Source organism: Saimiri boliviensis, chromosome 1 (genome assembly GCF_048565385.1).
Source record: "Saimiri boliviensis isolate mSaiBol1 chromosome 1, mSaiBol1.pri, whole genome shotgun sequence".
Taxonomy (NCBI): Eukaryota; Metazoa; Chordata; class Mammalia; order Primates; family Cebidae; genus Saimiri; species Saimiri boliviensis.
In genome coordinates this window covers 145,470,935-145,495,196 of record NC_133449.1, presented here as the reverse complement: position 1 = coordinate 145,495,196, position 24,262 = coordinate 145,470,935, and the positions used below count along the sequence as shown (strand labels likewise).

The following is a 24,262-nucleotide window of genomic DNA, read 5'->3' as shown; positions in this document are numbered from 1 at the left end:
ATAGGTCAATCTATTGGCCAATTGCACTTCTGAATAACAATGTAAAATTTCTGAATAAAAATGGCTAATCATAATATATCAGCACATTAAAAGAATGATACTTCATAACCAAGTGGAATTTATTCCAGAAATATGACAACGTCCCACTATTAGAAATCTGTTTATGTAGCCATAGATCTAAGGAAAAAAGTGATATGATCTTCATTGATGCTAAAAAAGAATTTGACAAAATTCAAAATGTATTTTTTAAAATCTGTAAAATGAAATTGATAGAATTAAAATATAGTAAAGTCTCAGTAATTAAAATATTAATAGCATGGTAGCAGTGCATGAAGAGACAGATCAATGGAATACGATAAAGTCAAAACAGACCCAATGCACATTGGAATTTAGTATATTATAAAGGTAGTATCTCAAATCATTGGTAGAAAGACAAACTTTATAAAAAGAAAAAAACAAACAAAAACAAGTATTGTTAGGACAACTTCAGAGCCATATGAAAAAACATACCTCATATCTTACATCAGAATAAACATCAAGTGAGTCAAATATTTAAACGTTCAATATGAAGCCATATATATAACAATATAAAAGAGAATTTCTTCATAACTTTAGAGAGGGAAAAGTTTTCTAACTATGACTCCAAATCCAGATCCCTCTAAAAAACTAAGAAATTTGATTACCCAAAAATGAAAAAGAAATTCATCCAAAAGAAATGAATACATGACCCATCCAAAAACTTGAATGTAAGGATATAGGGCCACCAAGAAACACATACGGCTGCAAGATAGCACTGGTAGTAAAAGAAGTATAAAATAAAATATCATTTTATGACCATCAGATTAACAAACAAAATCAGTTTTATAATATTGTTTCAGCAATATATTGGCAAAAATATGAAAAAAGAATTTTTGTATACTTCTGATGAAAGTATAAATTGTCACAACTTAACAAGCCAATTTAGCATCCAGTAAAGCTCAGGATAATTTTGCCCTGTACCCCAGCAATTGCACTTGTAGGTATTTATCCCAAAGGAAAATCTCACATAGTTGCCCAGGAAGACAATGTACAAAGTTGTTCAATGCAGCACTATCTGTCATAGCAAAGAAGTAAATATCCAATTTTCACATACTGGAATGTGGCACATTCATTAAAAAATGAATCAGAGCAATGTATATCTACATGTTTAAATCCGTAAAACAACACTGAATGAGAAAGGCAAGTTGGAGAATGATATGTACAGTATGATATCAGGCCTCCACGTGCAAGCCCAGACCCAGAAAGTCTAAAGTCCCGCCTGCCTCGGCTGATCACCCCCAACTCCCTGCCTGCGTTTTCCATTATCCCTGATGGCCCAGCGGAGCTTGCCCGGACATTAAGTTTCTCAACTCACCCTGCTATCCTAACTGTTCTTATGATAATGTGAATACTCCTCACCTCACCCTACCTTCTTAACTGTTCTTGCTCTGTGAATATCTCTCCTCCCCAACCTACCATCTTAACTACTCTTCCGCCTTACCCCACCTGCCACTGTAACTGAATTTATGGTAATGATACTCCTTGTCTCTACCCCCACCACTGTAACTAATCTTACTCTGTAACACCCCTGCCCCCTCCCAAAAAGATTTGTCGCAACCTATAAAACCAACTCCTATCCCAAAGCCCTTCGCCTCAGGCCACCTGCACCCAGATGAATAAACAGCCATACTGCTCACACAAAACCTGTATGGGGGGGTCTCTTCATTCAAAGTGCACGTTTTAACATATGACAGTATCTATGTGAAGTTTAAAACTGCTCAAGACAATACTATATTTTGTTTATGGAGAAGTAAATATGTAGGAATAGCATGAAAATGCACCCAGTACAGGTCCTCTGAGGAGCAAGATATGAGAATTAGATCAGAAAAGGGTAACAAAGTGGCTTCAGGTCTGTAATCAGTTTGATTATCCAAAAAAATAAAACCTCTAAAAAGAAATACCTAAGGCAAAAAGGTTGAGATATGTTAAATATAACAGGTGTTGATTATATTATTCTGTGCTTTTGTTATCTGAAATATTTCACTGTTTAAAAAATTAATCAAAGAGAATAAAAGATTGAAGGACTTATTTCACACAAACCTATGGGTCACAGACTAATGCCATTAATTTGAGCTGCTCACGGCAAGTCTTCCTTCCCAGAAATACAGCAAAAGCTATTATTTTTTTCAAGAATCATCTAATATTGATTTTTTTCACCACTACCTTCCAAAACTCATCAGCTCCACAAAGTGAAGGAAGCAATAACTCTTCTCATATCCCCGAAGCTGTTGAAGTACTTGGTTTTTATAATACCTACTTTTATAGAGGCAACCTTAAAAAGGTTCCCCAACCCTTGGCTACTTTGAAGACTGACAGAATGGAAGTGGTGTCATGTGCTCAGGAATGGATGGGGCTACTGTTCCTCAACATTAGCATTTTTGTGTCCTTGAAGGACCTGTTTCCACACTGGTGCCTTTTTGGTTTCTGGAGCTGCATGCTGCAATCATCATAGATGGGCTTATGAATAGTCCTTTATTACTTTGCAGTACAGATATATTTTGTGGAAGGTCTCATTATCTTTTGCCAGTTTTTCTACCATCAATCAAGTAAAACCAAATATGAACAAAACTAATTTTACGAAAATGAATGTGAAGCTAACTACACAATACACATCATACTGTGGTTTCTCAGACAACAGATGACACTAAATTAAATATATGAGTGGAGCCATAGATTTTCCAGGGAACTAACAAGTTGATGGAAAGTTTTTCATCACTTGGTCACAAGAGGGTCAAATTCACTATGGTAGTACACTGCTGAACCAAACTTCTTTGGAAGTGCTCTTAGTTCAGAAAACTTAAATTACGCAACTTGACGGCTCACCCAGCAAGTCAGTGGCAATGTCAAAACCAGTATTCTCAATCTGCACAGAAGGCAGTGTAAGATGCAGAAAGTGTGCTGGCCTCAAGGAGTCCCAAAGACCTGGTTTCAAATTCCAGCTTTACTGAGGTGTAAAGTCATTTAACATCTCTGGGCCTCAGTTAACTTATCACTAAAATGAAGGGACTTAAAGAAATGTCTCTTTAAATACTAAACCTGGTAATTTGCAAGTCTTCACTTGCTATGAATTTATGGAAATCTTATCTCACTTCCCTAAACATTTAAATTCCTGACAATCAGAATGTCTTAACTTCGGCTACTCCCTGTCCTAAGCTATGGAATAAGAACAAAGAAAACAAGATCAACTAATGTTTCCATTGCCTCTATAACCATGTTAAAACATTTGCTTCTTTTACAATACTTGTTTGGTTAGATGAGGCGTCCCCAAACTACGGCCCGAGGGCCGCATGCGGCCCCCTGAGGCCATTTATCCGGCCCCCTGCCGCACTTCAGGAAGGAGCACTTCTTTCATTGGTGGTCAGTGAGAGGAGCACAGTATGTGGCGGCCCCCCAATGGTCTGAGGGACAGTGAACTGGCCCCCTGTGTAAAAAGTTTGGGGACGCCTGGCAGCTAGATTTTCTAATTATACAGAACACATTTATAATTAACAATAATCCCACCACTGAAACAAAGTTGATGCGGGTAAGTTTGCATAGACATTAATAGATTCAGATAGATATTACTTAGCAGTTTCAACTGCAAAGTAGCAATATCACACTCAATATTATATTTTGGTATACCTTTATTGGCCTTTTTGAGGAAAAAAAAAGAAATTATGGTTTTAGAACGCTTCCTAGAGTAAGATATGTAAATTACTATAAAGCTGCCACGTGAAGCACTAATATTATGACTGGATGCACATTTAATAACACATTATCACATCTTTGGGGAAAAAGGTTACTTGCCAACTTCTGACTCCTAAAGTATCTTCTCTTCGGTAAGAGACATAATACTTTTTAAAATGCTGAATAAATGCATCAACTCTATTTCCTGAGTATGCCAATGGTTGATGTCACTTCAAAGGTGAGATGAGCATCCTCACCAGGCACTGAAGAGGAAACCCTGCTGCACTACTATTTCTGGTACCCTTTCTACTAGCCAAAGTTTCCATATAAATGTCTTTTTTCTTTTTCTTTTTTCCCCCTTTATTCAAATGTCTTTTTTGAAATGCTATTCTGAATAGTAATACCTCCTTGAACCCTTTGGTTATACTTAGTTTCTCAAGACTCAGCTGAAAAGTGTGAAACTTAAGCAATTAACCATTTGTTTGTCTCTTCGGAGTCAAAAGATACTTCCACTTATTCAGTTTTGGATTTGCTTTTCGTTTTACTTTTGTCGTTATCAATGTAGCCTTGAGTAAGTATATTTTTAATCTCTCCTGGAAGGATGAGGTTATAAAAGGTATCACATTGCATCAGTTCTTTCTTAATTTTAGACTAGAATACAAAAGATAACTAAATCAATTCTCAGGTAAAATCAACTGTGTAAACTTGATTTTACTACATGCAGGCACCCACAGGAAGAAAGAGGAAAAGAGAAAGGACAGGAGAATTCTGGTTCAGAACATCGATGGGTAGAATATTAGATACTGCGGAAACTTTATATTCAACCTCCTTAATTGCTAGAGCACTGGTTCAAACTCAGGTTGTCAGACAAAGCAAAGCAATCTCCTAGCTTCATTTAATCAAGAATATACCCAGTGGAGGGCCAGAAATGGAAGGAAGAAACCAACTGTTAGGAATGTGATTGATTACCTCCTGCTGAGGAGTGTCAATGCTGCACCTTCTGGAACATTGTTTTAGGAATTATACAGAAAAGACTCATCAACAGCCATGTTAAATTTCCTGCCCCAAATAAATTCATATTTCAAGCAGCTGCAGAAAGTTCAATCAGATGCTTATTTAATGAAATGAAAAGCTAATGATCATGGCTGCTTGGAAAAGCTTCATGATTAATTGTGTTTAGGCAGTTATTAGCATTTTTTACTAATGGAAGGTTATGGGTTCTGGTCATTAATAACCCACAATAAAGATTGAAAGCATATTCTTAGCAGCAGTTCATTTCATGGAAGGAAAAATGCTCTAAGACAGTTTATCTCTGCAATCTTCAGAATATGACTTTATTCATTCACCACAGGTGACACCAGAACTTCGGTGGGTAGAAACCAACTTTCCTATGAATGATTAAATTTTAATACACAAACATTTATTGTGGGTAGAAACCAACTTTCCTATGAATGATTAAATGTTAATACACAAACATTTATTGTGGTTCAACCTATCTTTCCTTTAGCATGAAGTATATATGTAAGTATGGGTGTCATTCCAAATATTTATATAAAAGTAAAATTGAGATCCAGGGGGACTGGGAAAATGCAGATGCCTTTCAAAGGCAGCAGATCAAGAGAGCAAAACTGCGCTTACAGTCATTTGGGAGATTAAGCGACCTGCTGTAGTGAAAGAGCACTGCCCAGGAGTTAAGAGGCTGAATCTGGCTTCTAGCTGGACTTCTAGTTGGGCTTCTAATGAGTTCTGGGGCCTTGGGTGAGCCACTTAATTCCTTAGAGCTTCAGTTTCCCTATCTGTAAAATCTAAGGGCTGGATGAGGTTATCACTGAAGGTGTCACTCAGGTTTTATAGTTATTCTATTGATCTATAAGCACTCTAAATCAGCTGAACTCAAAACCCAACCAAACAGCATTTTTTGAAATTATACCCCAACATATGTAGAGTTGTTTATAAAGTATACCCACATTAGACTGCTCATGTGTCACATGTATTAAAAATACACACAATGAGATCAGATGAAATAAACAATATGCTTACCAACAATTATTTTAATAAGAGTATAAGGGTTGACTACGCTTCATTCTTTCTCAAACTTCTGACTTAAAATCTTGTGACATAGTGACCCAAATGTAATTCTAAGGGTACATTCATTCTGATCCTTAGTTTTAGCAACTAACATAAGCAAAATAAACAAGGATATGAGATGTAGGATATAAGCAAAATCAACAAAGATATGGAGATTCAGACAGAAAAAAAATATCACTGACCACATTTATTAGCAGGCACATTTCTTCAGTTTCATCTACTATCAGTACCAGTAACACAATGATTTTTTGGCTGAAATTTAGGTAATAATTTTACCATAGTGGGAACAATTGCTTAATAGTCAAACAGGAGGTTCAAATATATCCATAATCGCACCTAACGTAAAATGACTGACTAGTACAATTAAAAGACAAAGATTTTCAGACCAGATTTAATAATCAGCCTCATTGGTGATGCTTCCAAATGTCATACTTTAAACGTGAGGAGGGTTGAAAGTAAAAGGATAAACGGATTGTACTACGTCCACACTGATCAAAAGAAAGCTTCTATGTTGTACATAAACATCAGATTGAGTAGACTTCAGTGTCATAAATCTTACTAAAGATTAAGAGACGTTTTATAATGATAAAATGGTTAATTCAAAGGGAAGTTATAATAATCCTACATGTGTATACACCAAGTATCATGGCCTCAAAATACATAAAATGAAAATTGTTAGCACCAAAAAAGAGAGACACCTAAGTCTAATTGTGGATTTTAATTACATCTTGCAATAACTGATAAAACAAGGAGACATAAGATTAGTAAAGATATCGATTGAATGGCATTATTATTAACAAATTTGACCTAATTGACATTTATGGAAGGTGTACCCTTTTCGAGTACACAGGGAACATTTACCAAAATGGAATATATTTTGGGTCGTAATGTAAGTCTCAACTCATTTCAAGGCCTGAAATCATATAGAACTTGTTTTCTGTCTCTGACACGATTAAGCAAGAAATCAATAACCAAGAGACCTAGAAAATTCCCTAACGTTTGAATATTCATCAACACATTGCTAAATAGCCCATGGGTCAAAAAATAAATAAAAATGTAAATTCTAAAATATTTTCAATCAAGTGTTAAGAAAAAAATACGTAAAAACATATAGACTGAAGATTAAGTCAATTTTAGAGGAAATGTATTGTCTTAAATGCATGTATTTATAAAAAAAAAAAAAAGGTTGAAAATCAACACTCCAAGCATCCCTGCAAAGATTTAGAAAAACCATAACAAATCGAACCTAAAGAAAGTAGGATTGAAAAAATGAAGAGCAGGGGAAGATGGCCGCCTAAGAACAGCTCAGGACTTCAGCTCCCAGTGAAAGTGCAGAGGGTGAGTGGACGCCGCATTTCCAGACGAACTCTTATTGCCCACAGACCAGGAGATACCCAGGCAGAGGGGTCGCCAGTGTCGCAGTCCCAGCCGGTGTGGCTGTTTTGGCCCCTGTGGGGCTGATTCCGCCCGCGTGGCTGCTGTGACCACTCCCTGTTGCTGCGGTTCTCCGTACAAAAGCCACTGGTCTGGGAGCCCTCTTAGCTGGCGAGCAGAGCCCTGAGACGGCAGAGTGGGCCATTCATCTGAAATAGCGAGTCAGGCCAGGAGATTCCTAGGCAAAAAATCCGCCAGGAGCTGGCGCCGCAGTTCGAGCCAACTCCGTGAGTCGCAGTACGGGACATCCCGGCGCCTTTTCAACAAGCGACCGGAACTCGGGGTCGTTCAACTTAAAAGAAAAGACTCTGAGTCAGGGAGCCAGGTGATCAGGCTCGGTTGGTCCCAGCCTTCCACCCCCAACAACAACGAAAACAAAAACAGTAATTGGAAACCCTCTGGGTTGAGCCCTTCAAACCAAGCACAGCTGAACCTGGACGGCCAAGCTCGGCGGGGGAGGGGCTTCCGCCATTACTGAGACTCTCCACCGCTACAGAGGCAGGCCCCCGTTGCCGAGGCAACCCGCCGTTGCCGAGGCAACCTCCCACAACAGAGAGAGTCCCCCATAACAGAGGCGGGGCCACCATTGCCGAGACAGTTCTAACTAAGCCCATATAAAAAGGACTACAGGGAAGAGCTCAGGGCAGCTGGGCGGAGCCCACAGCAGCTCAGCAAAGCCCCTGCGGGCAAGCAGTGGCTAGGCGTGCTGCTAGCTGGGCGGGTCAGACCTGAAAGAAAACTCAAAAAAGGCAGTAGTGCAACGGAAACTCATAAAGCTCCAACTCCCTGGGACAGAGACAGACAACAGGTGGATAAACCCACAAAAATGGGAAGAAACCAGCGTAAAAAGGATGAAAACTCCCGAAACCAGAACACCTCTCCTCCTAAAAGGGATCACAACTCCTCACCAGCAAGGGAACCAGACCGGATGGAGAAGGAGAGTGATGAAATGACAGAATCAGACTTCAGAAGGTGGGTAGTAAGAAACTACAGCGAGCTAAAAGAACATGTTCTAACCGCACGCAAAGAAAATAGGAACCTTGAAAAAAGATTGGACGAACTGCTGACGAGAATGGACAGGATAGAGAGGAGTATAAGTGAATTGACGGAGCTGAAAAATGCAACACGAGAACTTCGTGAAGCATGCACAAGCTTCAACAGCCGAATTGACCAAGCAGAAGAAAGGATATCAGAGGTCGAAGATCAACTCAATGAAATAAAAAGAGAAGGCAAGAACAGAGAAAAAAGCGCAAAAAGGAATGAACAAAATCTTCAAGAAATGTGGGACTATGTGAAAAGACCTAATCTACGTCTGATAGGTGTACCTGAATGTGATGAAGAGAATGAATCCAAGCTGGAAAATACTCTTCAGGATATTATCCAGGAAAACTTCCCCAACCTAGCAAGACAGACCAATATTCAAATCCAGGAAATACAGAGAACACCGCAAAGATATTCCGCAAGAAGAGCAACCCCAAGGCACATAATCGTCAGATTCACCAAGGTTGAAATGAAAGAGAAAATGCTAAGGGCAGCCAGAGAGAAAGGTCGGGTTACCCACAAAGGGAAGCCCATTAGACTCACAGCAGATCTCTCAGCAGAAACCCTACAAGCCAGAAGAGATTGGGGGCCAATATTCAACATCCTTAAAGAAAAGAACTTTCAACCCAGAATCTCCTATCCAGCCAAACTAAGCTTTATAAGTGAAGGAAAAATAAAATCCTTTGTGAACAAGCAAGCACTCAGAGATTTCATCACCACCAAACCTGCTCTACAAGAACTCCTGAAAGAGGCTCTACACTTATAAAGGAACAACCAGTACCAGCCACTCCAAAAACACACCAAATGGTAAAAGAGCATCATCACAATCAAGAATCTGCATCAACCAACCAACAAAACAGCCAGGTAGCATCAAAATGACAGTATCAAAATCACACATAACAATACTATCCCTAAATGTCAATGGACTAAATGCCCCAATCAAAAGACACAGACTGGCAAACTGGATAAAAAGCCAAAACCCATCAGTGTGCTGTATCCAGGAAACCCATCTTACATGCAAGGATACACAAAGGCTCAAAATAAAGGGATGGAGGAAGATCTACCAAGCAAATGGAGAGCAAAAAAAGGCAGGAGTTGCAATTCTCATTGCTGATAAAATAGACTTTAAAGCAACAAAGATCAAGAGAGACAAAGAAGGACATTACATAATGGTAAAAGGATCACTGCAACAAGAAGAGCTAACGATCCTAAATATATACGCACCCAATACAGGAGCACCCAGATACATAAGGCAAGTTCTTAATGACCTACAAAGAGACTTAGACTCCCACACAATAATAGTGGGAGACTTTAACACCCCACTGTCAATATTAGACAGATCATCCAGACAGAAAATCAACAAGGATATCCAGGACCTGAATACAGACCTGGAACAAGCAAACCTAATAGACATTTACAGAACTCTCCACCCCAAATCCACAGAATATACATTCTTCTCAGCACCACATCACACCTACTCTAAAATTGACCACATAATTGGCAATAAATCACTCCTCAGCAAATGCAAAAGAACAGAAATCATAACAAACAGTCTATCAGACCACAGTGCAATCGAGTTAGAACTCAGAATGCAGAAACTAACTCAGAATCACACAGCTTCATGGAAACTGAACAACTTGCTCTTGAATGTTGACTGGATAAACAATGAAATGAAGGCAGAAATAAAGATGTTCTTAGAAACCAATGAGAATGAAGACACAACATACCAGAATCTGTGGGACACATTTAAAGCAGTCTCTAGAGGAAAATATATAGCAATGAGTGCCCACATGAGAAGAAAGGAGAGGTCGAAAATTGACACCCTATCATCAAAATTGAAAGAGCTAGAGGAGCAAGATCAAAAAAACTCAAAACCTAGCAGAAGACAGGAAATATCTAAGATCAGAGCAGAACTGAAGGAAATAGAGACACAAAAAACTCTTCAAAAAATCAATAAATCCAGGAGCTGGTTTTTTGAAAAGATCAACAAAATAGACAGACCACTAGCCAGATTAATAAAAAAGAAAAGAGAGAATAACCAAATTGATGCAATAAAAAACGATAAAGGGGATATCACCACAGATTCCACAGAAATCCAAACTATCATCAGAGATTATTACAAACAACTCTATGCACATAAATTAGTAAACCTGGAAGAAATGGATAAATTCCTGGACACCTGCATCCTCCCAAGCCTAAACCTGGAAGAAGCCGAAACCCTGAATAGACCAATAACATGGTCTGAAGTCGAGGCAGCAATAAAGAGCCTACCACCCAAAAAAAGCCCAGGTCCAGATGGGTTCACAGCTGAATTCTACCAGACATACAAAGAGGAGCTGATACCATTCCTTCTGAAACTATTCCAGACAATCCAAAAAGAGGGAATCCTTCCCAAATCATTTTACGAGACAAACATCATCCTGATACCAAAACCCGGCAGAGACTCAACAAGAAAAGAAAATTTCAGGCCAATATCCATGATGAACATAGATGCAAAAATCTTCAATAAAATACTGGCAAACCGATTGCAAGAGCATATCAAAAAGCTCATCCACCATGATCAAGTAGGATTCATCCTGGGGATGCAAGGCTGGTTCAACATATGCAAGTCCATAAACGTAATTCACCGCATAAACAGAACCAAAGACAAAAACCACATGATTATCTCAATTGATGCAGAGAAGGCTTTTGACAAAATTCAACAACCCTTTATGCTAAAAACCCTCAATAAACTAGGTATTGACGGAATGTATCTCAAAACAATAAAAGCTATTTACGACAAACCAACAGCCAAATATACTGAATGGGCAAAAACTGGAAGCATTCCCTTTGAAATCTGGCACTAGACAAGGATGTCCTCTCTCACCACTCCTATTCAATATAGTACTGGAAGTTCTAGCCAGAGCAATCAGGCAAGAAAAAGAAATAAAGGGTATTCAAATTGGAAAGGAGGAAATCAAATTGTCTCTATTTGCAGATGACATGATTGTATATCTGGAAGACCCCATCATCTCAGCCCAAAATCTCCTGAAACTGATAAACAACTTCAGCAAAGTCTCAGGATACAAAATCAATGTGCAAAAATCACAAGCATTCCTGTACACCAGTAATAGACTTCAAGAGAGCCAAATCAAGAACGAACTGCCATTCACAATTGCTACAAAGAGAATAAAGTACCTAGGAATACAACTAACAAGGAACGTAAAGGACCTCTTCAAGGAGAACTACAAGCCATTGCTCAATGAAATAAGAGAGGATACAAACAGATGGAGAAACATTCCATGTTCATGGTTAGGAAGAATCAACATTGTGAAAATGGCCATACTACCCAAAGTAATTTACAGATTCAACGCTATTCCCATCAAGCTACCGATGACCTTCTTCACAGAACTGGAAAAAAACACCTTAAACTTCATATGGAACCAAAAGAGAGCCCGCATAGCCAAGTCAACTCTAAGCAAAAAGAACAAAGCAGGAGGCATCACACTACCGGACTTCAAACTATACTACAAGGCTACAGTAATCAAAACAGCATGGTACTGGTACCAAAACAGAGATATAGACCAATGGAGCAGAACAGAGGCCTCACAGGAAATACAACATACCCACAACCATCTGATCTTCGACAAACCTGACAAAAACAAGCAATGGGGAAAGGACTCCCTGTTTAATAAATGGTGTTGGGAAAACTGGCTAGCCATGTGCAGAAAGCAGAAACAGGACCCCTTCCTGACACCTTACACCAAAATTAACTCCAGATGGATTAAAGACTTAAACATCAGACCTAACACCATAAAAACCTTAGAGGAAAATCTAGGCAAAACCATTCAGGACATGGGTGTAGGCAAGGACTTCATGACCAAAACGCCAAACGCAATGGCAACAAAAGCCAAAATAGACAAATGGGACCTAATCAAACTCCACAGCTTCTGCACGGCAAAAGAAACAGTCAGTAGAGTGAATCGGCAACCAACAGAATGGGAAAAAATTTTTGCAGCCTACCCATCTGACAAGGGGCTGATATCCAGAATCTACAAAGAACTAAAGCAGATCTACAAGAAAAAAACAAACAAGCCCATTCAAAAATGGGCAAAGGACATGAACAGATACTTTACAAAAGAAGACATACAGGAGGCCAACAAACATATGAAAAAATGCTCATCATCACTGGTCATCAGAGAAATGCAAATCAAAACCACACTGAGATACCATCTCACACCAGTTAGAATGGCGATCATTAAAAAATCGGGAAACAACAGATGCTGGAGAGGATGTGGAGAAATAGGAACACTTCTACATTGTTGGTGGGAATGTAAATTAATTCAACCATTGTGGAAGACAGTGTGGCGATTCCTCAAGGACCTAAAAATAGAAATCCCATTTGACCCAGCAATCCCATTACTGGGTATATATCCAAAGGATTATAAATCATTCTACTACAAGGACACGTGCACACGAATGTTCATTGCAGCACTGTTTACAATAGCAAAGACCTGGAACCAACCCAAATGCCCAACGATGATAGACTGGATAGGGAAAATGTGGTACATATACACCATGGAATATTACGCAGCCATCAAAAACGATGAGTTCACGTCCTTTGTAGGAACATGGATGAACCTGGAAACCATCATTCTCAGCAAACTGACACAAGAGCAGAAAATCAAACACCGTATATTCTCACTCATAGGCGGGTGTTGAACAATGAGAACACAAGGACACAGGGAGGGGAGCACTACACACTGGGGTCCGTTGGGGGGAAATGGGGGAGGGGCGGGGGGTGGGGAGGTGGGAAGAGATAGCATGGGGAGAAATGACAGATACAGGTGAGGGGACGGAAGGCAGCAAACCACACTGCCATGTGTGTACCTATGCAACAATCTTGCATGTTCATCACATGTACCCCGAAACCTAAAATGCAATAAAATAAAATAAAATAAAATAAAATAAAATAAAAAAAAGAAAAAATGAAGAGCAGAAATCAATGAAATTGAGAAGTGAACACTAAAGATAATCAACTAAGAGGTGGTTCTTTGAATAAACTAAGAAAACTGACAGAGCTCTGAAAATATAAATCAAGAAAAAAAAAAGAGGAGGATACAAATTATCAATAATCACTAAGGATCTTATAGCAAACAAAGATTAGGAAAGGTTCTGAACAATTTTATGCCAAAATCTTAAGATTTTAGATTAAATGGAAAAGTTTATTGAAAAAGTTTAACAGAATCAATAATTAAAAACCTGTCCACCTTTTAAAAAGTAAGGTTAAACAAATAGCTTGAAGAATAAAATTTTCAATTATTTAAGGAAGAAATAACATGAATCTTTAAAAGAATTTCTATAGAGAATTAAAAGGAGAGAACAATTCCCAACTTGTTTTATGAGACCAATTTGTTTTGTTCTGACAACGGCATTACATGAACTGAAAATTACAGGCCAATCTTTCTCATGAATTTGGATACCAAACTCTTGAACAAAATATTAGCAAATATAATTCAATGATTTATTAAAATTATAATATACAAAACTTGAGTTTATCCCAGAACACAGCAGGAATTTAGCATTTCAAAATCAATCATTGCATTAGAAGAATAAAGGTGAAATAATGTACAATCGTGTCAACAAATGCAGAATATTTGATAAAATTAAACATCCATTCAAGATGAAAAGTCTTAGAAACCTAGAGATAGAAGGAAACTTTTTAACCTGATAGAGTACCCACTAAAAACCTATAACGAAGGTCATACTAAATAATGAAATACTGAGCACTTCTCTTTTGAGACTGTGAACAAGAGAAAGATATTTGCTATCATTACCTCCAATGAACAGCGTACTAAATGTCTAGCCTGTGGAAGAAAGAATAAGAAATGAAGAGCATAAGATTTGAAAAAAAAAATAAAAACTATTATTATTTGCAGATGACCTGACTGTGTATACACAAAATCCAAAATCATCTACATATAAGTCAGAAGTAAATTTAGCAAGGTCTGTAGATAAAAGCTCAGCATACAAAATTCAACTGTAATTCAATAATGCCACACAAGTTTAGAAAATAGGCTTAGGAAGAAATACCACACTAATTTTAACAAAGTTAAAATTGATAAATTGTACTTCATCAAAATTAAATTGTTCTGCTAATGAAAAGACATCAAGAAAATTAAAAAGGCAAACCACTGACCATGAGAAAATGTTCACAATAATTATTTCTGAAAGACTTATATAAAGAATGTATTTTTTAAAACTACCTCACTTTTTAAAAGGGGGGGCAGGTTTTTAATTATTGATTCTGTTAAACTTTTTCAATAAACTTTTCCATTTAATCTAAAATCTTAAAATTTTGGCATAAAACTGTTTAGAAGAAAATGATAAAATACCCCATAAAGAATAGGCAAAAGACTTAAACAGGTACTTCAGAAAAAAAGACATCAAATGGACAAAAGCACATGAAAAGACACTCAACATCATTAGTTAGAAAAATGCAAATTAAAACCAAAATAAGATGCCACTTTATACCAAGTAGAATGGCTAAAATTAAAAGAATGACATGACCAAGAGTTCATGGCAATAATGGAGTTTCATTCATTCATTGCTGGTGGGAATATAAATAAAACGGTTCAACCACTTTAGAAAACCATTTGGAAGTTTCTTACCAAGTTAAGCATATGATGACTCTATGACTCAGCAATTCTACTTTTAAATATTTACCCAAGAGATATTAAACATATGTATATCTTCACACATACACATAAATGCACACACATATGATGTGTACAAGAATGGTTATTAAACCTTTATTCATAATAGCCCAAAACTTCAAAAATCCAAATTTACATTAATAATAAAAGAATAGCCGGGCACGGTGGCTCAAGCCTGTAATCCCAGCACTTTGGGAGGCCGAGGCGGGTGGATCACAAGGTCAAGAGATCAAGACCATCCTGGTCAACATGGTGAAACCCCGTCTCTACTAAAAATACAAAAACATTAGCTGGGCATGGTGGCACGTGCCTGTAGTCCCATCTACTCAGGAGGCTGAGGCAGGAGAACTGCCTGAACCCAGGAGGCGGAGGTTGCGGTGAGCCGAGATCGCGCCATTGCACTCCAGCCTGGGTAACAAGAGCGAAACTCCATCTCAAAAAAAAAAAAAAGAATAAATAAATTATGTATAACCATATAGTAGAATGCTTCTTAGCAATAAAAAGGGAGTTACTGCCAAACACAAGGACATGGATAAATCTCAAAAACATTATGTTGGGTGAAAGAAACAAGACATAAAAGAGTACATACTGTATGCGTACATTTATTTTAAGTCCAAGAAGAAGGAAAACTAATATAGGATGATAGATATCAGAACCTCTGGGTGGGGGATGGAGGGGTAGCCTGGGAACCGGCATGAGGCAGGAGATGTTCTGTCTCTTGAATTGGGCAGTGGGTACATAGGTAGTTACACTTGTCAAATCTTATCAAACTGTATATTTACACTCTGTGCATCTTATATTTAAATTATACCTCAATACAAATATAATAAAAAACTACTTATACTAACATTAAAAACCACTGAATGCTCACAAATTAATAATAAAAGAACAAGTGAAGAAGGGACTTGAATAGGATTAGATCTAATGAAAATATTCAAGACTTCTACACAGAAAACTACTGATGAGAGAAAATAAAGAACACCAAATGCATGGAAGGATAAACAATGTTTATATCATGATGTAGAGAAAGGTCTATAAAGTAGTAGGAAAGAAAGAACTAGTCTATAAATAATAATGACCAATATGAAAAAAGGCAGAAACTGGAGTCACTTTCAGGCAGCCAATGAAACTAGGGACCTCATCGAAATATTTGAGAAAATATATTTATTTATTTGATTGATTGATTGATTGAGACAGACTCTCACTCTATTACCCAGGCTGGAGCACAGTGGGCAGAATCACCACAGTCTCGACTCGCAGGCTCAAGCAATCCTCTCACCTCAGCTTCCCAAGTAGCTGGGACTATAGGCATGCACCACCGTACCCAGCTAATTTTTGTTTATTTTTGTAGAGATGAAGTCTGGCTGTGTTGCCCAGGCTGGTCTCAAACCTCTGGACTCAAGCAATCCTCCTGCTGTCACCTCTTAAAATGTTGGAATTACAGGTGTGAGCCACCGCACTCAGCTGAGAAAGTATTTTTACCACTATTTTTAAATTCATCACTAACCTGATAGGACAATGAGGACATCAAAGTGAAGGCAAGCATACCAAGAAATAGTCTAGTGCCAAGGCTGGCCTTTGCCCTAATGGCTTTTGTGAACCTTCAAATTTCTGCTTTAAAGATTGCATTACATGCCTATAAATATAAAAAGGACAGCCGATAAAGTCAAGGGCCTGCCCAGAGTTGGAACTCCAAATCCAAAAATTACAAAACACAAAAAGACATAAGATACTCTGGTTGAAAACCAGCAGAAACAATAAAAAACATACTAAACAGTAGACTTAATTTATTTGCATTATTAGATAGAAAATATTAATAACCACAGTTAATATATTTAAGAAATCAAAGAAAAACTGGAAAAATACGGAAGGGAGGGAGACCCGTCAGATTTGATAAGAACGAAATAAAACTTCCAGAAATAAAAACAATCGATTTAAAAATTAAAACTCAGCAGGTGAGACTTCACTGAAGAGGGGATTATTGAATGGGATAATGGATAAGAAGAAAGTATCCAGATCAGTCTACAAAGAAAACGAAATTAAAAACATAGAGGAAAAAAGGAATGAATAACAGCATAATAACATATTAAATAATGGAAAAATAGAATAACTATTCTGTATTCCAGAACAAGATGGAAAAGAGCAAATAATGCATATGGGGGAAAATGACACACAGCCTCTACATCACACACACACAAATATTATATCAAAGATGGGGCATTAACCTAAACCCAGAAGCTAAAACTGTAACATTTCCAGAAGTAAACATGGGAAAATATATTCATGGTCTTGGAGAAGGCAAAGGTTTCCTAGGATGGAGGCAAAAAGAGTTAATCTTAAAAGAAAAGATAATTGATAACATGGGTTTCATCAAAATTCAAAATCGCTGCTTATTAAGAAATACCACAGAAACGAAGGCAAGCTACAGACTTGGAGAAAATATTAATAATACATATATCTGACAAATGACTAGTATTTAGAATACTAATAAAAGATACTTACAAATTAATAACAAAAGAATAAGTGAAGAAAGGTCATGAGCAGACACTTAAAAAAGATATATGAATGTCCAGGAAGCTCTTGAGAAGGCATCCAACATTATTAATCATTAGGGAAATGAAAATTAAAACCTGGTAGACATCACTTTATACCACTAGTATATCCAAAATTACAAAACAGCGCTATATGTTGGTGAGGATGTGGAGCAACTAGAACTCTCATGCTTTGCTGGTTGGAATGCCAAATGACACAACTACCTTGGAAAACTGATGTCCTAATGTGTTATGAGCTGTGCTTTCAAACAGACCGGTCTACCCTTTGGTTACATGGGTCAAACGTTCTCCCTTTTGCTTAAGCTAGCTTCTCTTGCTAAAAGCCAGTGAAGTGTAGCTAACACTAATAGATAAAACAGATAGACCATTTCATTGGCTGTGTGTTGTTCTGCTGGGCAATGTGGAGCCAGGGCCACTTAACCATGGGTCCTAAGGCAAGGGCTTGAGTCGTCCTGCTCAGATACGCTTCCACAAAGCCAGCAACTCTGAACTGTACCCTAAATGTCTTGGGCTGCTTCTTCTCTGGGTGTACCTTCAAGTTTCTATCTATACACAGCTAACTTCAATCTACTAGTGTGACTTCTGGGGATGGGTTCTTTCCTGAGCCCTGTATTCCTCAGGCTTTCAAGCATCTCTGTCTGACTCCATATCATTTCTATGGGTTCTTTATCTTGTGGATCTTAGCTTACTCTTTCCTCAGCTGTGTGCTTCTGTTTTCTCCCTACAATGCCCTTCTGCAGATAATCTGGGTCAAGCAACATGAATGAGTAAAACAGAAGGGAGAAGGAAATGAGAAAAATCATAAAATAAGAAACGGCAATGTAAAATATTAAACCGAAAGCCAGCGTTGGAGACTGCATAATGTACATGCCAGCTACATGACCATAAATTGACTATTTGCAACAACCATGTGTAATTTTCATGATTACAGAGAGTGTAGCCTTCAAGAAAATGCTAGTGGCAACAGAGTCCTATATTTGTGTAAGATGTTACATAAGATATCTGCATGTTTATGTTTTAAGGATTAAAGTAACTAGATCTTACATAGACTAGTGGGCACATATAAGAACATTCTGAATTGGGGTTTACATTTTAAAATGCTAGACAAATATCACAATAAATCAAATGAAAACCCATGGGGCATTAAATTACCTACAAATTTTAATATACAGACAACCTCAATCCACCAGTGTGGCTTCTGGGGATGGGTTCCTTCCTGAGCCCTATATTCCTCAGACTTTAAAGCACTGGGGACACCAGGTAGGTGAGATTTCTATCTAATTTCACATCATTTCTACTGGAGGCATTCATCAGTTTTTTATCTTGTGGATCTTAGCTTAGAATGCAGCCAAAATAACCCTTTCCTATTCAGCTTTATCATATTTCCCATCTGACCTTTCTTTTTATATTTTTTAAAATTTATTTTATTATTATTTATTTTTAATTTCAATAGTTTTTTGGGGGAACAGGTGGTGTTTGGTTACATGAATAAGTCCTGTAGTGGTGATTTCTGAGATTCTGGTGTACCCATCAGAGTGCATACAGTGTACACAGTACCCAATGTGTAGTCTTTTATCCCTCACACTCCTCTCACCCTCTTCCCCAAGTCCACAAAATCCATTGTATCATTCTTATGCCTTTGCATCCTCATAGCTTGGCTCCCTCTTAGGAGTGAGAACATACACATCTGACGTTTCTTAACATGCAGAACTTTTAACAAAGATTAACGCATACCTGTGTCATAACACACGATAAGTCTTCCACTGTGATCGCCCACACTCTGTGGCTCAAACTCCACTTCCAGTTGCATGGACTCTCCCACATTAAGGGTTCCAACAGCTGGTTCTACAGAGAAAGGCCTGAAACACACAGAGGGGCACATCATCAGAGCATATTTCTGACTAGTGTGAGAAGGGGAGGAGAGGAGATGGGAGTTCTAGGTCTGCAGACAGCTCAGACCCAGCGCTGCAATTTCGTGATCTAGAAGCGAAGTAGAGTTTGACCCCCTAATGTGAAAGAACTTTAGTTTTAATGTTAAAAATGACAGTATTAGATCAGCAAGCATAAGGGCAAGTTAAATGATGCAACAACATTCTTGTTTGTGTCCTTGCCATTCAGCCCTCCTTTTAACACTCATTGAGGATTCTGCTGGGCTCAGGCACTCGTTCGGGTGACTGCCAATGAATACAATCCACCCTTTGTCCTCAAACACGGAGATTTGCTGTAAGGAACAGGCTTAAAATATGTATGCAAATATTGTCATTTTCAAAAGATCAGTGGCTTCAAAGGGATAAAAATTGAGTTTTGTGAGAATTCAGAGGAGAGAGGACATCATAGTGGAAAAATATATCAGAGACCCAAAAGGAAAGGGATGGGACCCTCAGTCACCTTAGAATAATTCAGGACAGATTAACAAATGGTCTATTTTAAAAGGATGGGAGTGGTGTAGAGGAACTACAGAAGATGATGCAATAGCCCAGCTGGTAACATTAGTGCTGCCACCAAGGAGCCATGGGGAAGGCATGGTTTTGAAACCCACAAGGAGGGGCCTAAAAGAAGGCTGCCTTATGGAAAGCAAGGAGATGCAGCCACAGGAGACAGCAACCCAGGTGGTCTCCCAGGAAAGACAATGGGGAAAACATATCCTGACCTTACATCCCCTCCCATCTCATTGCCTACCAGACCCTCAATGAATGAACACAACCAGAGCCAGAAATGGGAGTTGAGGGCTGTTGACCCAGGACATAGAACTTGTGCCCTTTCTATTCAGCCCTTCTTTTACCATTCACAGAGTAGTCCTGCTGGGCTCAGGCACTCAAGTTAGGGTGACTGTCATCCCACCCCAGCACTGATGTAGAACATGACAGGTGTATAGGATATTTGGACAGATGTACGTGTGTAATGAAAATGCAAAAATCTGTTGGGAACAGATTGTTTGGGACCTGAAATGCCTAGGAGTTCGAACTCCTAGGCATTTGTAAAGCACCCAGGGATAGAGCGAACTGAAGAAGGGTGGAGAGTGCATTTGAAAAGGCAAACTCAGGACAAATTCCGTGTCTTGAAAACATAATTTGCGATGCAGACATTGTGGGGAGTGAGGGTTGATTTGGAAACAGGAAATAGTTTAATTGTTTTAGAAGTGAATAGTAAGAGAGAAGCTGGATCTGATGGTGAAATACCTTAAATAACTTAGAGAGTTCTTCCTAAATAGGAAACCCAACCCATTTAATTATTTTCATGCTCCATTTCACTTCTTTAAATTGCTCGTTTTTCAAAGTAATGTGTTGTGTAATGTATCTGGCAGACCGAGCTGTTTCTGATTATTTACTTCAATCACAACAGTTCTTAGAGTTGTCATTCCTTAAATCTTCCCTTAGATGAGGCACTCAATTTCAGAAAATCTAAGCTTTCTGCTATAAGGATATAGAGTTTATGGCAAGGGTAGCACTGGGTGGCATCTGAGAGTATTATTACAGCACCTCAGGTGTTTCTTATTATGAGTAATTGGTTATTTTCTCTAGTGCTTTCTATTTGATCACCTCTCTTTTTAAATTTTTTTTATCTTTTGTGGGTGCATAGTAGGTGTATATATTTATGAGGAACATGAGATGTTTTGATACAGGCATGCAATGTGAAATAATCCCATCAGAGAGAATGGAGTATCCATCCTCAAGAATTTACCTGTTGTGTTACAATCTAATTATACTCTTAGTTATTTTTAAATGTACAATTAAGTTATTGACTATTGTCACCTTGTTGTGCTATCACATAGGTCTTATTCATTTTTTATAACTATTTTTTAATACCCATTAACCTTCCCCTCCTCCCCACCCAACACCCCCACCCTTCCCAGCCTCCATTCACCATTCTTCTACTCTCTATGTCCTCAAGTTCAGCTGTTTTGATTTTTACACCCCACAAATAAGTGGATCTCCTCTCCTTTTACTTCTTGATTCTCCTTGCTTCCTTTCTGTGTCCTGTCCCCATCCCTATGGCACCAATCCACCAGGGAACCCCAGGCATTGCTGTAGAGGCACCCTGGAGCAGTGGTTGCTAGCCTGACCTCTAGAGCCAACTAAATGAGTTCAAAACCCAGCTTGGCCATGACCTTGGGCAAGACACTTAACCCTCAGTTTCCTCAGCTGTAAAAGGAGGATAATGAGAGCACCTACTTCATATGGTCATAGTGAGGACTAAAGGGGTTGATATAGGTCAAGTGCTCAGAATAATGTCTGGGACATAGGAAATGCTGTACAAGTGTTTATTATTTTTGTTATGGCTATTTTTATCTTCATCACTGGCAGCCTCTAGATGCTGTGTGATGAATCTGTGGATGTGTTTGAGTGTTTGAATGAGTTCAAGCTTTTATCATTCTCCCCTCACTCCTTCACACTGTTCTAGAGAGAGTGTAAAAAACACACACAGGTCATAACACATCAATCTCTTGTTCAAACACCTTCAGCGGTCCTCATCATCTGTGCAATCAAGTTCAAACTCCGAGGCATTTCAGGTCCCACACAATCTGTTCCCAACAGGTTTTTGCATTTTCATTACACACATACATCTGTCCAAATATCCTATACGCCTGCTATGTTCCAAGTCAGTGCTGGGGTGGGATGGGAGGCGGGCTTTAGTCTCTTCACCCACAACCTCCCCCAGCACTGCACCTGCTCTCCCTTCCCACCAGATTGTGGCCCCCACATAGACAATCAGAACGGCTAGGATCACATCAGATGATGTGCTGTTTCCCACATGCCATACTCCTTTTGAAGCCACCTCTCTCAGCCCAGATTCAAAGTCACCTCTTATACAGAATCTTTCCTGATTCTCCCTTTGGTAAATAGTATCTCTTTCCTCTCAGAGACTGTAACTTCTCTTTTAGTTTTTACAGTGGTTTAATTTGTACTTGAGTTAGTTTTCATGTGTGCCTCTCTCAATAGATAGAAACTCTCGAAGAGAGGGAAGGGAAACACAGTATCATGAGCACATATTCTATGCTGGGTCCTACACTGGGTGCTTTACATATGCCAATTCTAATCCTCACACACCCCTGAGAAAGTCCATATTGTTATTTGCATTTCGGACATGGGAACATAGATGCTCACAAGGGCAGGCAACTTGCCCAAAGTTGCCCAATTTGGTAGTGGTGGTGCTGAGAGGGAAGTCCCTGTTCTTTCTGCCTACCCCAAACCACCCTGAACATGGAAGCCATGTGGTTACATTCACCTTTGTGTCACTCATCACCCTCTATACCGTTCTTTTCTCACAGGAGCCTCACAGAAGAGACTGCTGAATTGAACTGCAATCAACTCTTAAAGGTAAACAGAAATACTTGTAATCAGTCATCACTCTTTATGACATCGTGGTGGAACGAGAAGGAGCAGACCTTCAGTAGTTCAGGAATCTGTGCCTCATGGGAAGTGAAGGCGAGTCTCCCAGTCTCAAAGTTCTTTCCTTCCTATGGCCTCAGTAAGAATCTAAAGAAGTGAGAACTGAGCCCAGTTCCCTGGCTTGGGGAACTATATCACAATATTTTCTTCTATCCTTTGCCTCCCCACTTTCTAATATTTTTCTTCCTGCACTGTGCTTTCATTTTATTTTCAAATATTTTTTGATAGCAAAAGAACAGTTTTAAAATGAATTGAATATTACATTGCAGAACCTAAACGATTTAAAATTTTTACAGAGAAAGTGACACGTATCATCACATCTGCACAACCTCCAGGAATCCAAGTTCCACGGAGTGATGAGGATTACTTTGCCTTTGTGCTAATCGTTGGGTTTAGATTACAATGAACTTCCTCAGTAGTTACAATCACCTAGGATTGCCTTTGCTACTTAGAGCTGCCTACGCTTTCTTAATAAATCAGATGTCAATTGAGTAGAGTGTGTTAAGTTCTGGAGCTTACACAATGTCTATGATTTGATTTTGTATTTCATTTTACTAAAAGGCAGACAGGCTGAACGGGCTAGAAAATATCAAGTATCAGAAAATCCTCTTGCAAAGAAGGAAAAGGGTTGTTCTCTAAGGGTATAAGGATGGTTCAGTCTATCAAAATATTTGGTTTTGATATCATGTCTTGATTAATACCAAATACTTAATTAAGGAGGGAGTTTGGTTTTGTGAAAAACCATGAGCCATGAAAAAGATCTGAGTTTCTGTTCAATCAATTATGAGCTCTTCTTATGAACTAAAACCATCCAAATGATTCAATATCTTAGCAGAAGACTAAATGTTGGTCCTACAATATTAAATATTGAATATAATATTAGTATTTATTCTTCAGATGATCTTTCTTATTTAATTCCTTACATGAGTTTTTTAGATTTTAAAATTGCTTCTTCATCCTCTCTATTTCAGCTTTCAATGTTAATCCTACTTTAATCATCAAAGTTATTCTGATACCTACTAGGGTTTTAGGTTAAATTTAACAATAATTGTTTCTGTTCTCTGTACATTTTATAGCGCATTGCAGCTTCTTTTATTAGTGTAAAAACATTATGCTTATCTTATAGTACTTGGAGAATGTTTTCTATTTTATTTTATTATAGAGGTTTATAGTTGTAGTTTTGCCTTTGTGATATATTGTTGGTTGGGCATCTTATAAACATTTATTGGGCGCTTATTTATTCTAGACAGTTAGATGCTGGGGACATACAAACGAAAAGAGTTAGCTACAATCCTTGCCTTTGAGAAGCTCACATTCA

The 24,262-nt window shown here is 38.3% G+C and overlaps 1 protein-coding gene across 5 annotated transcripts in view; it reads right to left on the bottom strand.

The window, feature by feature from the left end:
- HYDIN (HYDIN axonemal central pair apparatus protein) overlaps positions 1 to 24,262 on the bottom strand; it is a 444,836-nt gene that overhangs the window by 334,907 nt on the left and 85,667 nt on the right. For all 5 annotated transcript variants that reach the window (XM_074406071.1, XM_074406078.1, XM_074406094.1 and 2 more), the window contains one exon: positions 19,289 to 19,413. In XM_074406071.1, coding sequence (XP_074262172.1) covers positions 19,289 to 19,413 — 125 coding nt within the window. The remainder of the gene's footprint in view (positions 1 to 19,288; positions 19,414 to 24,262) is intronic.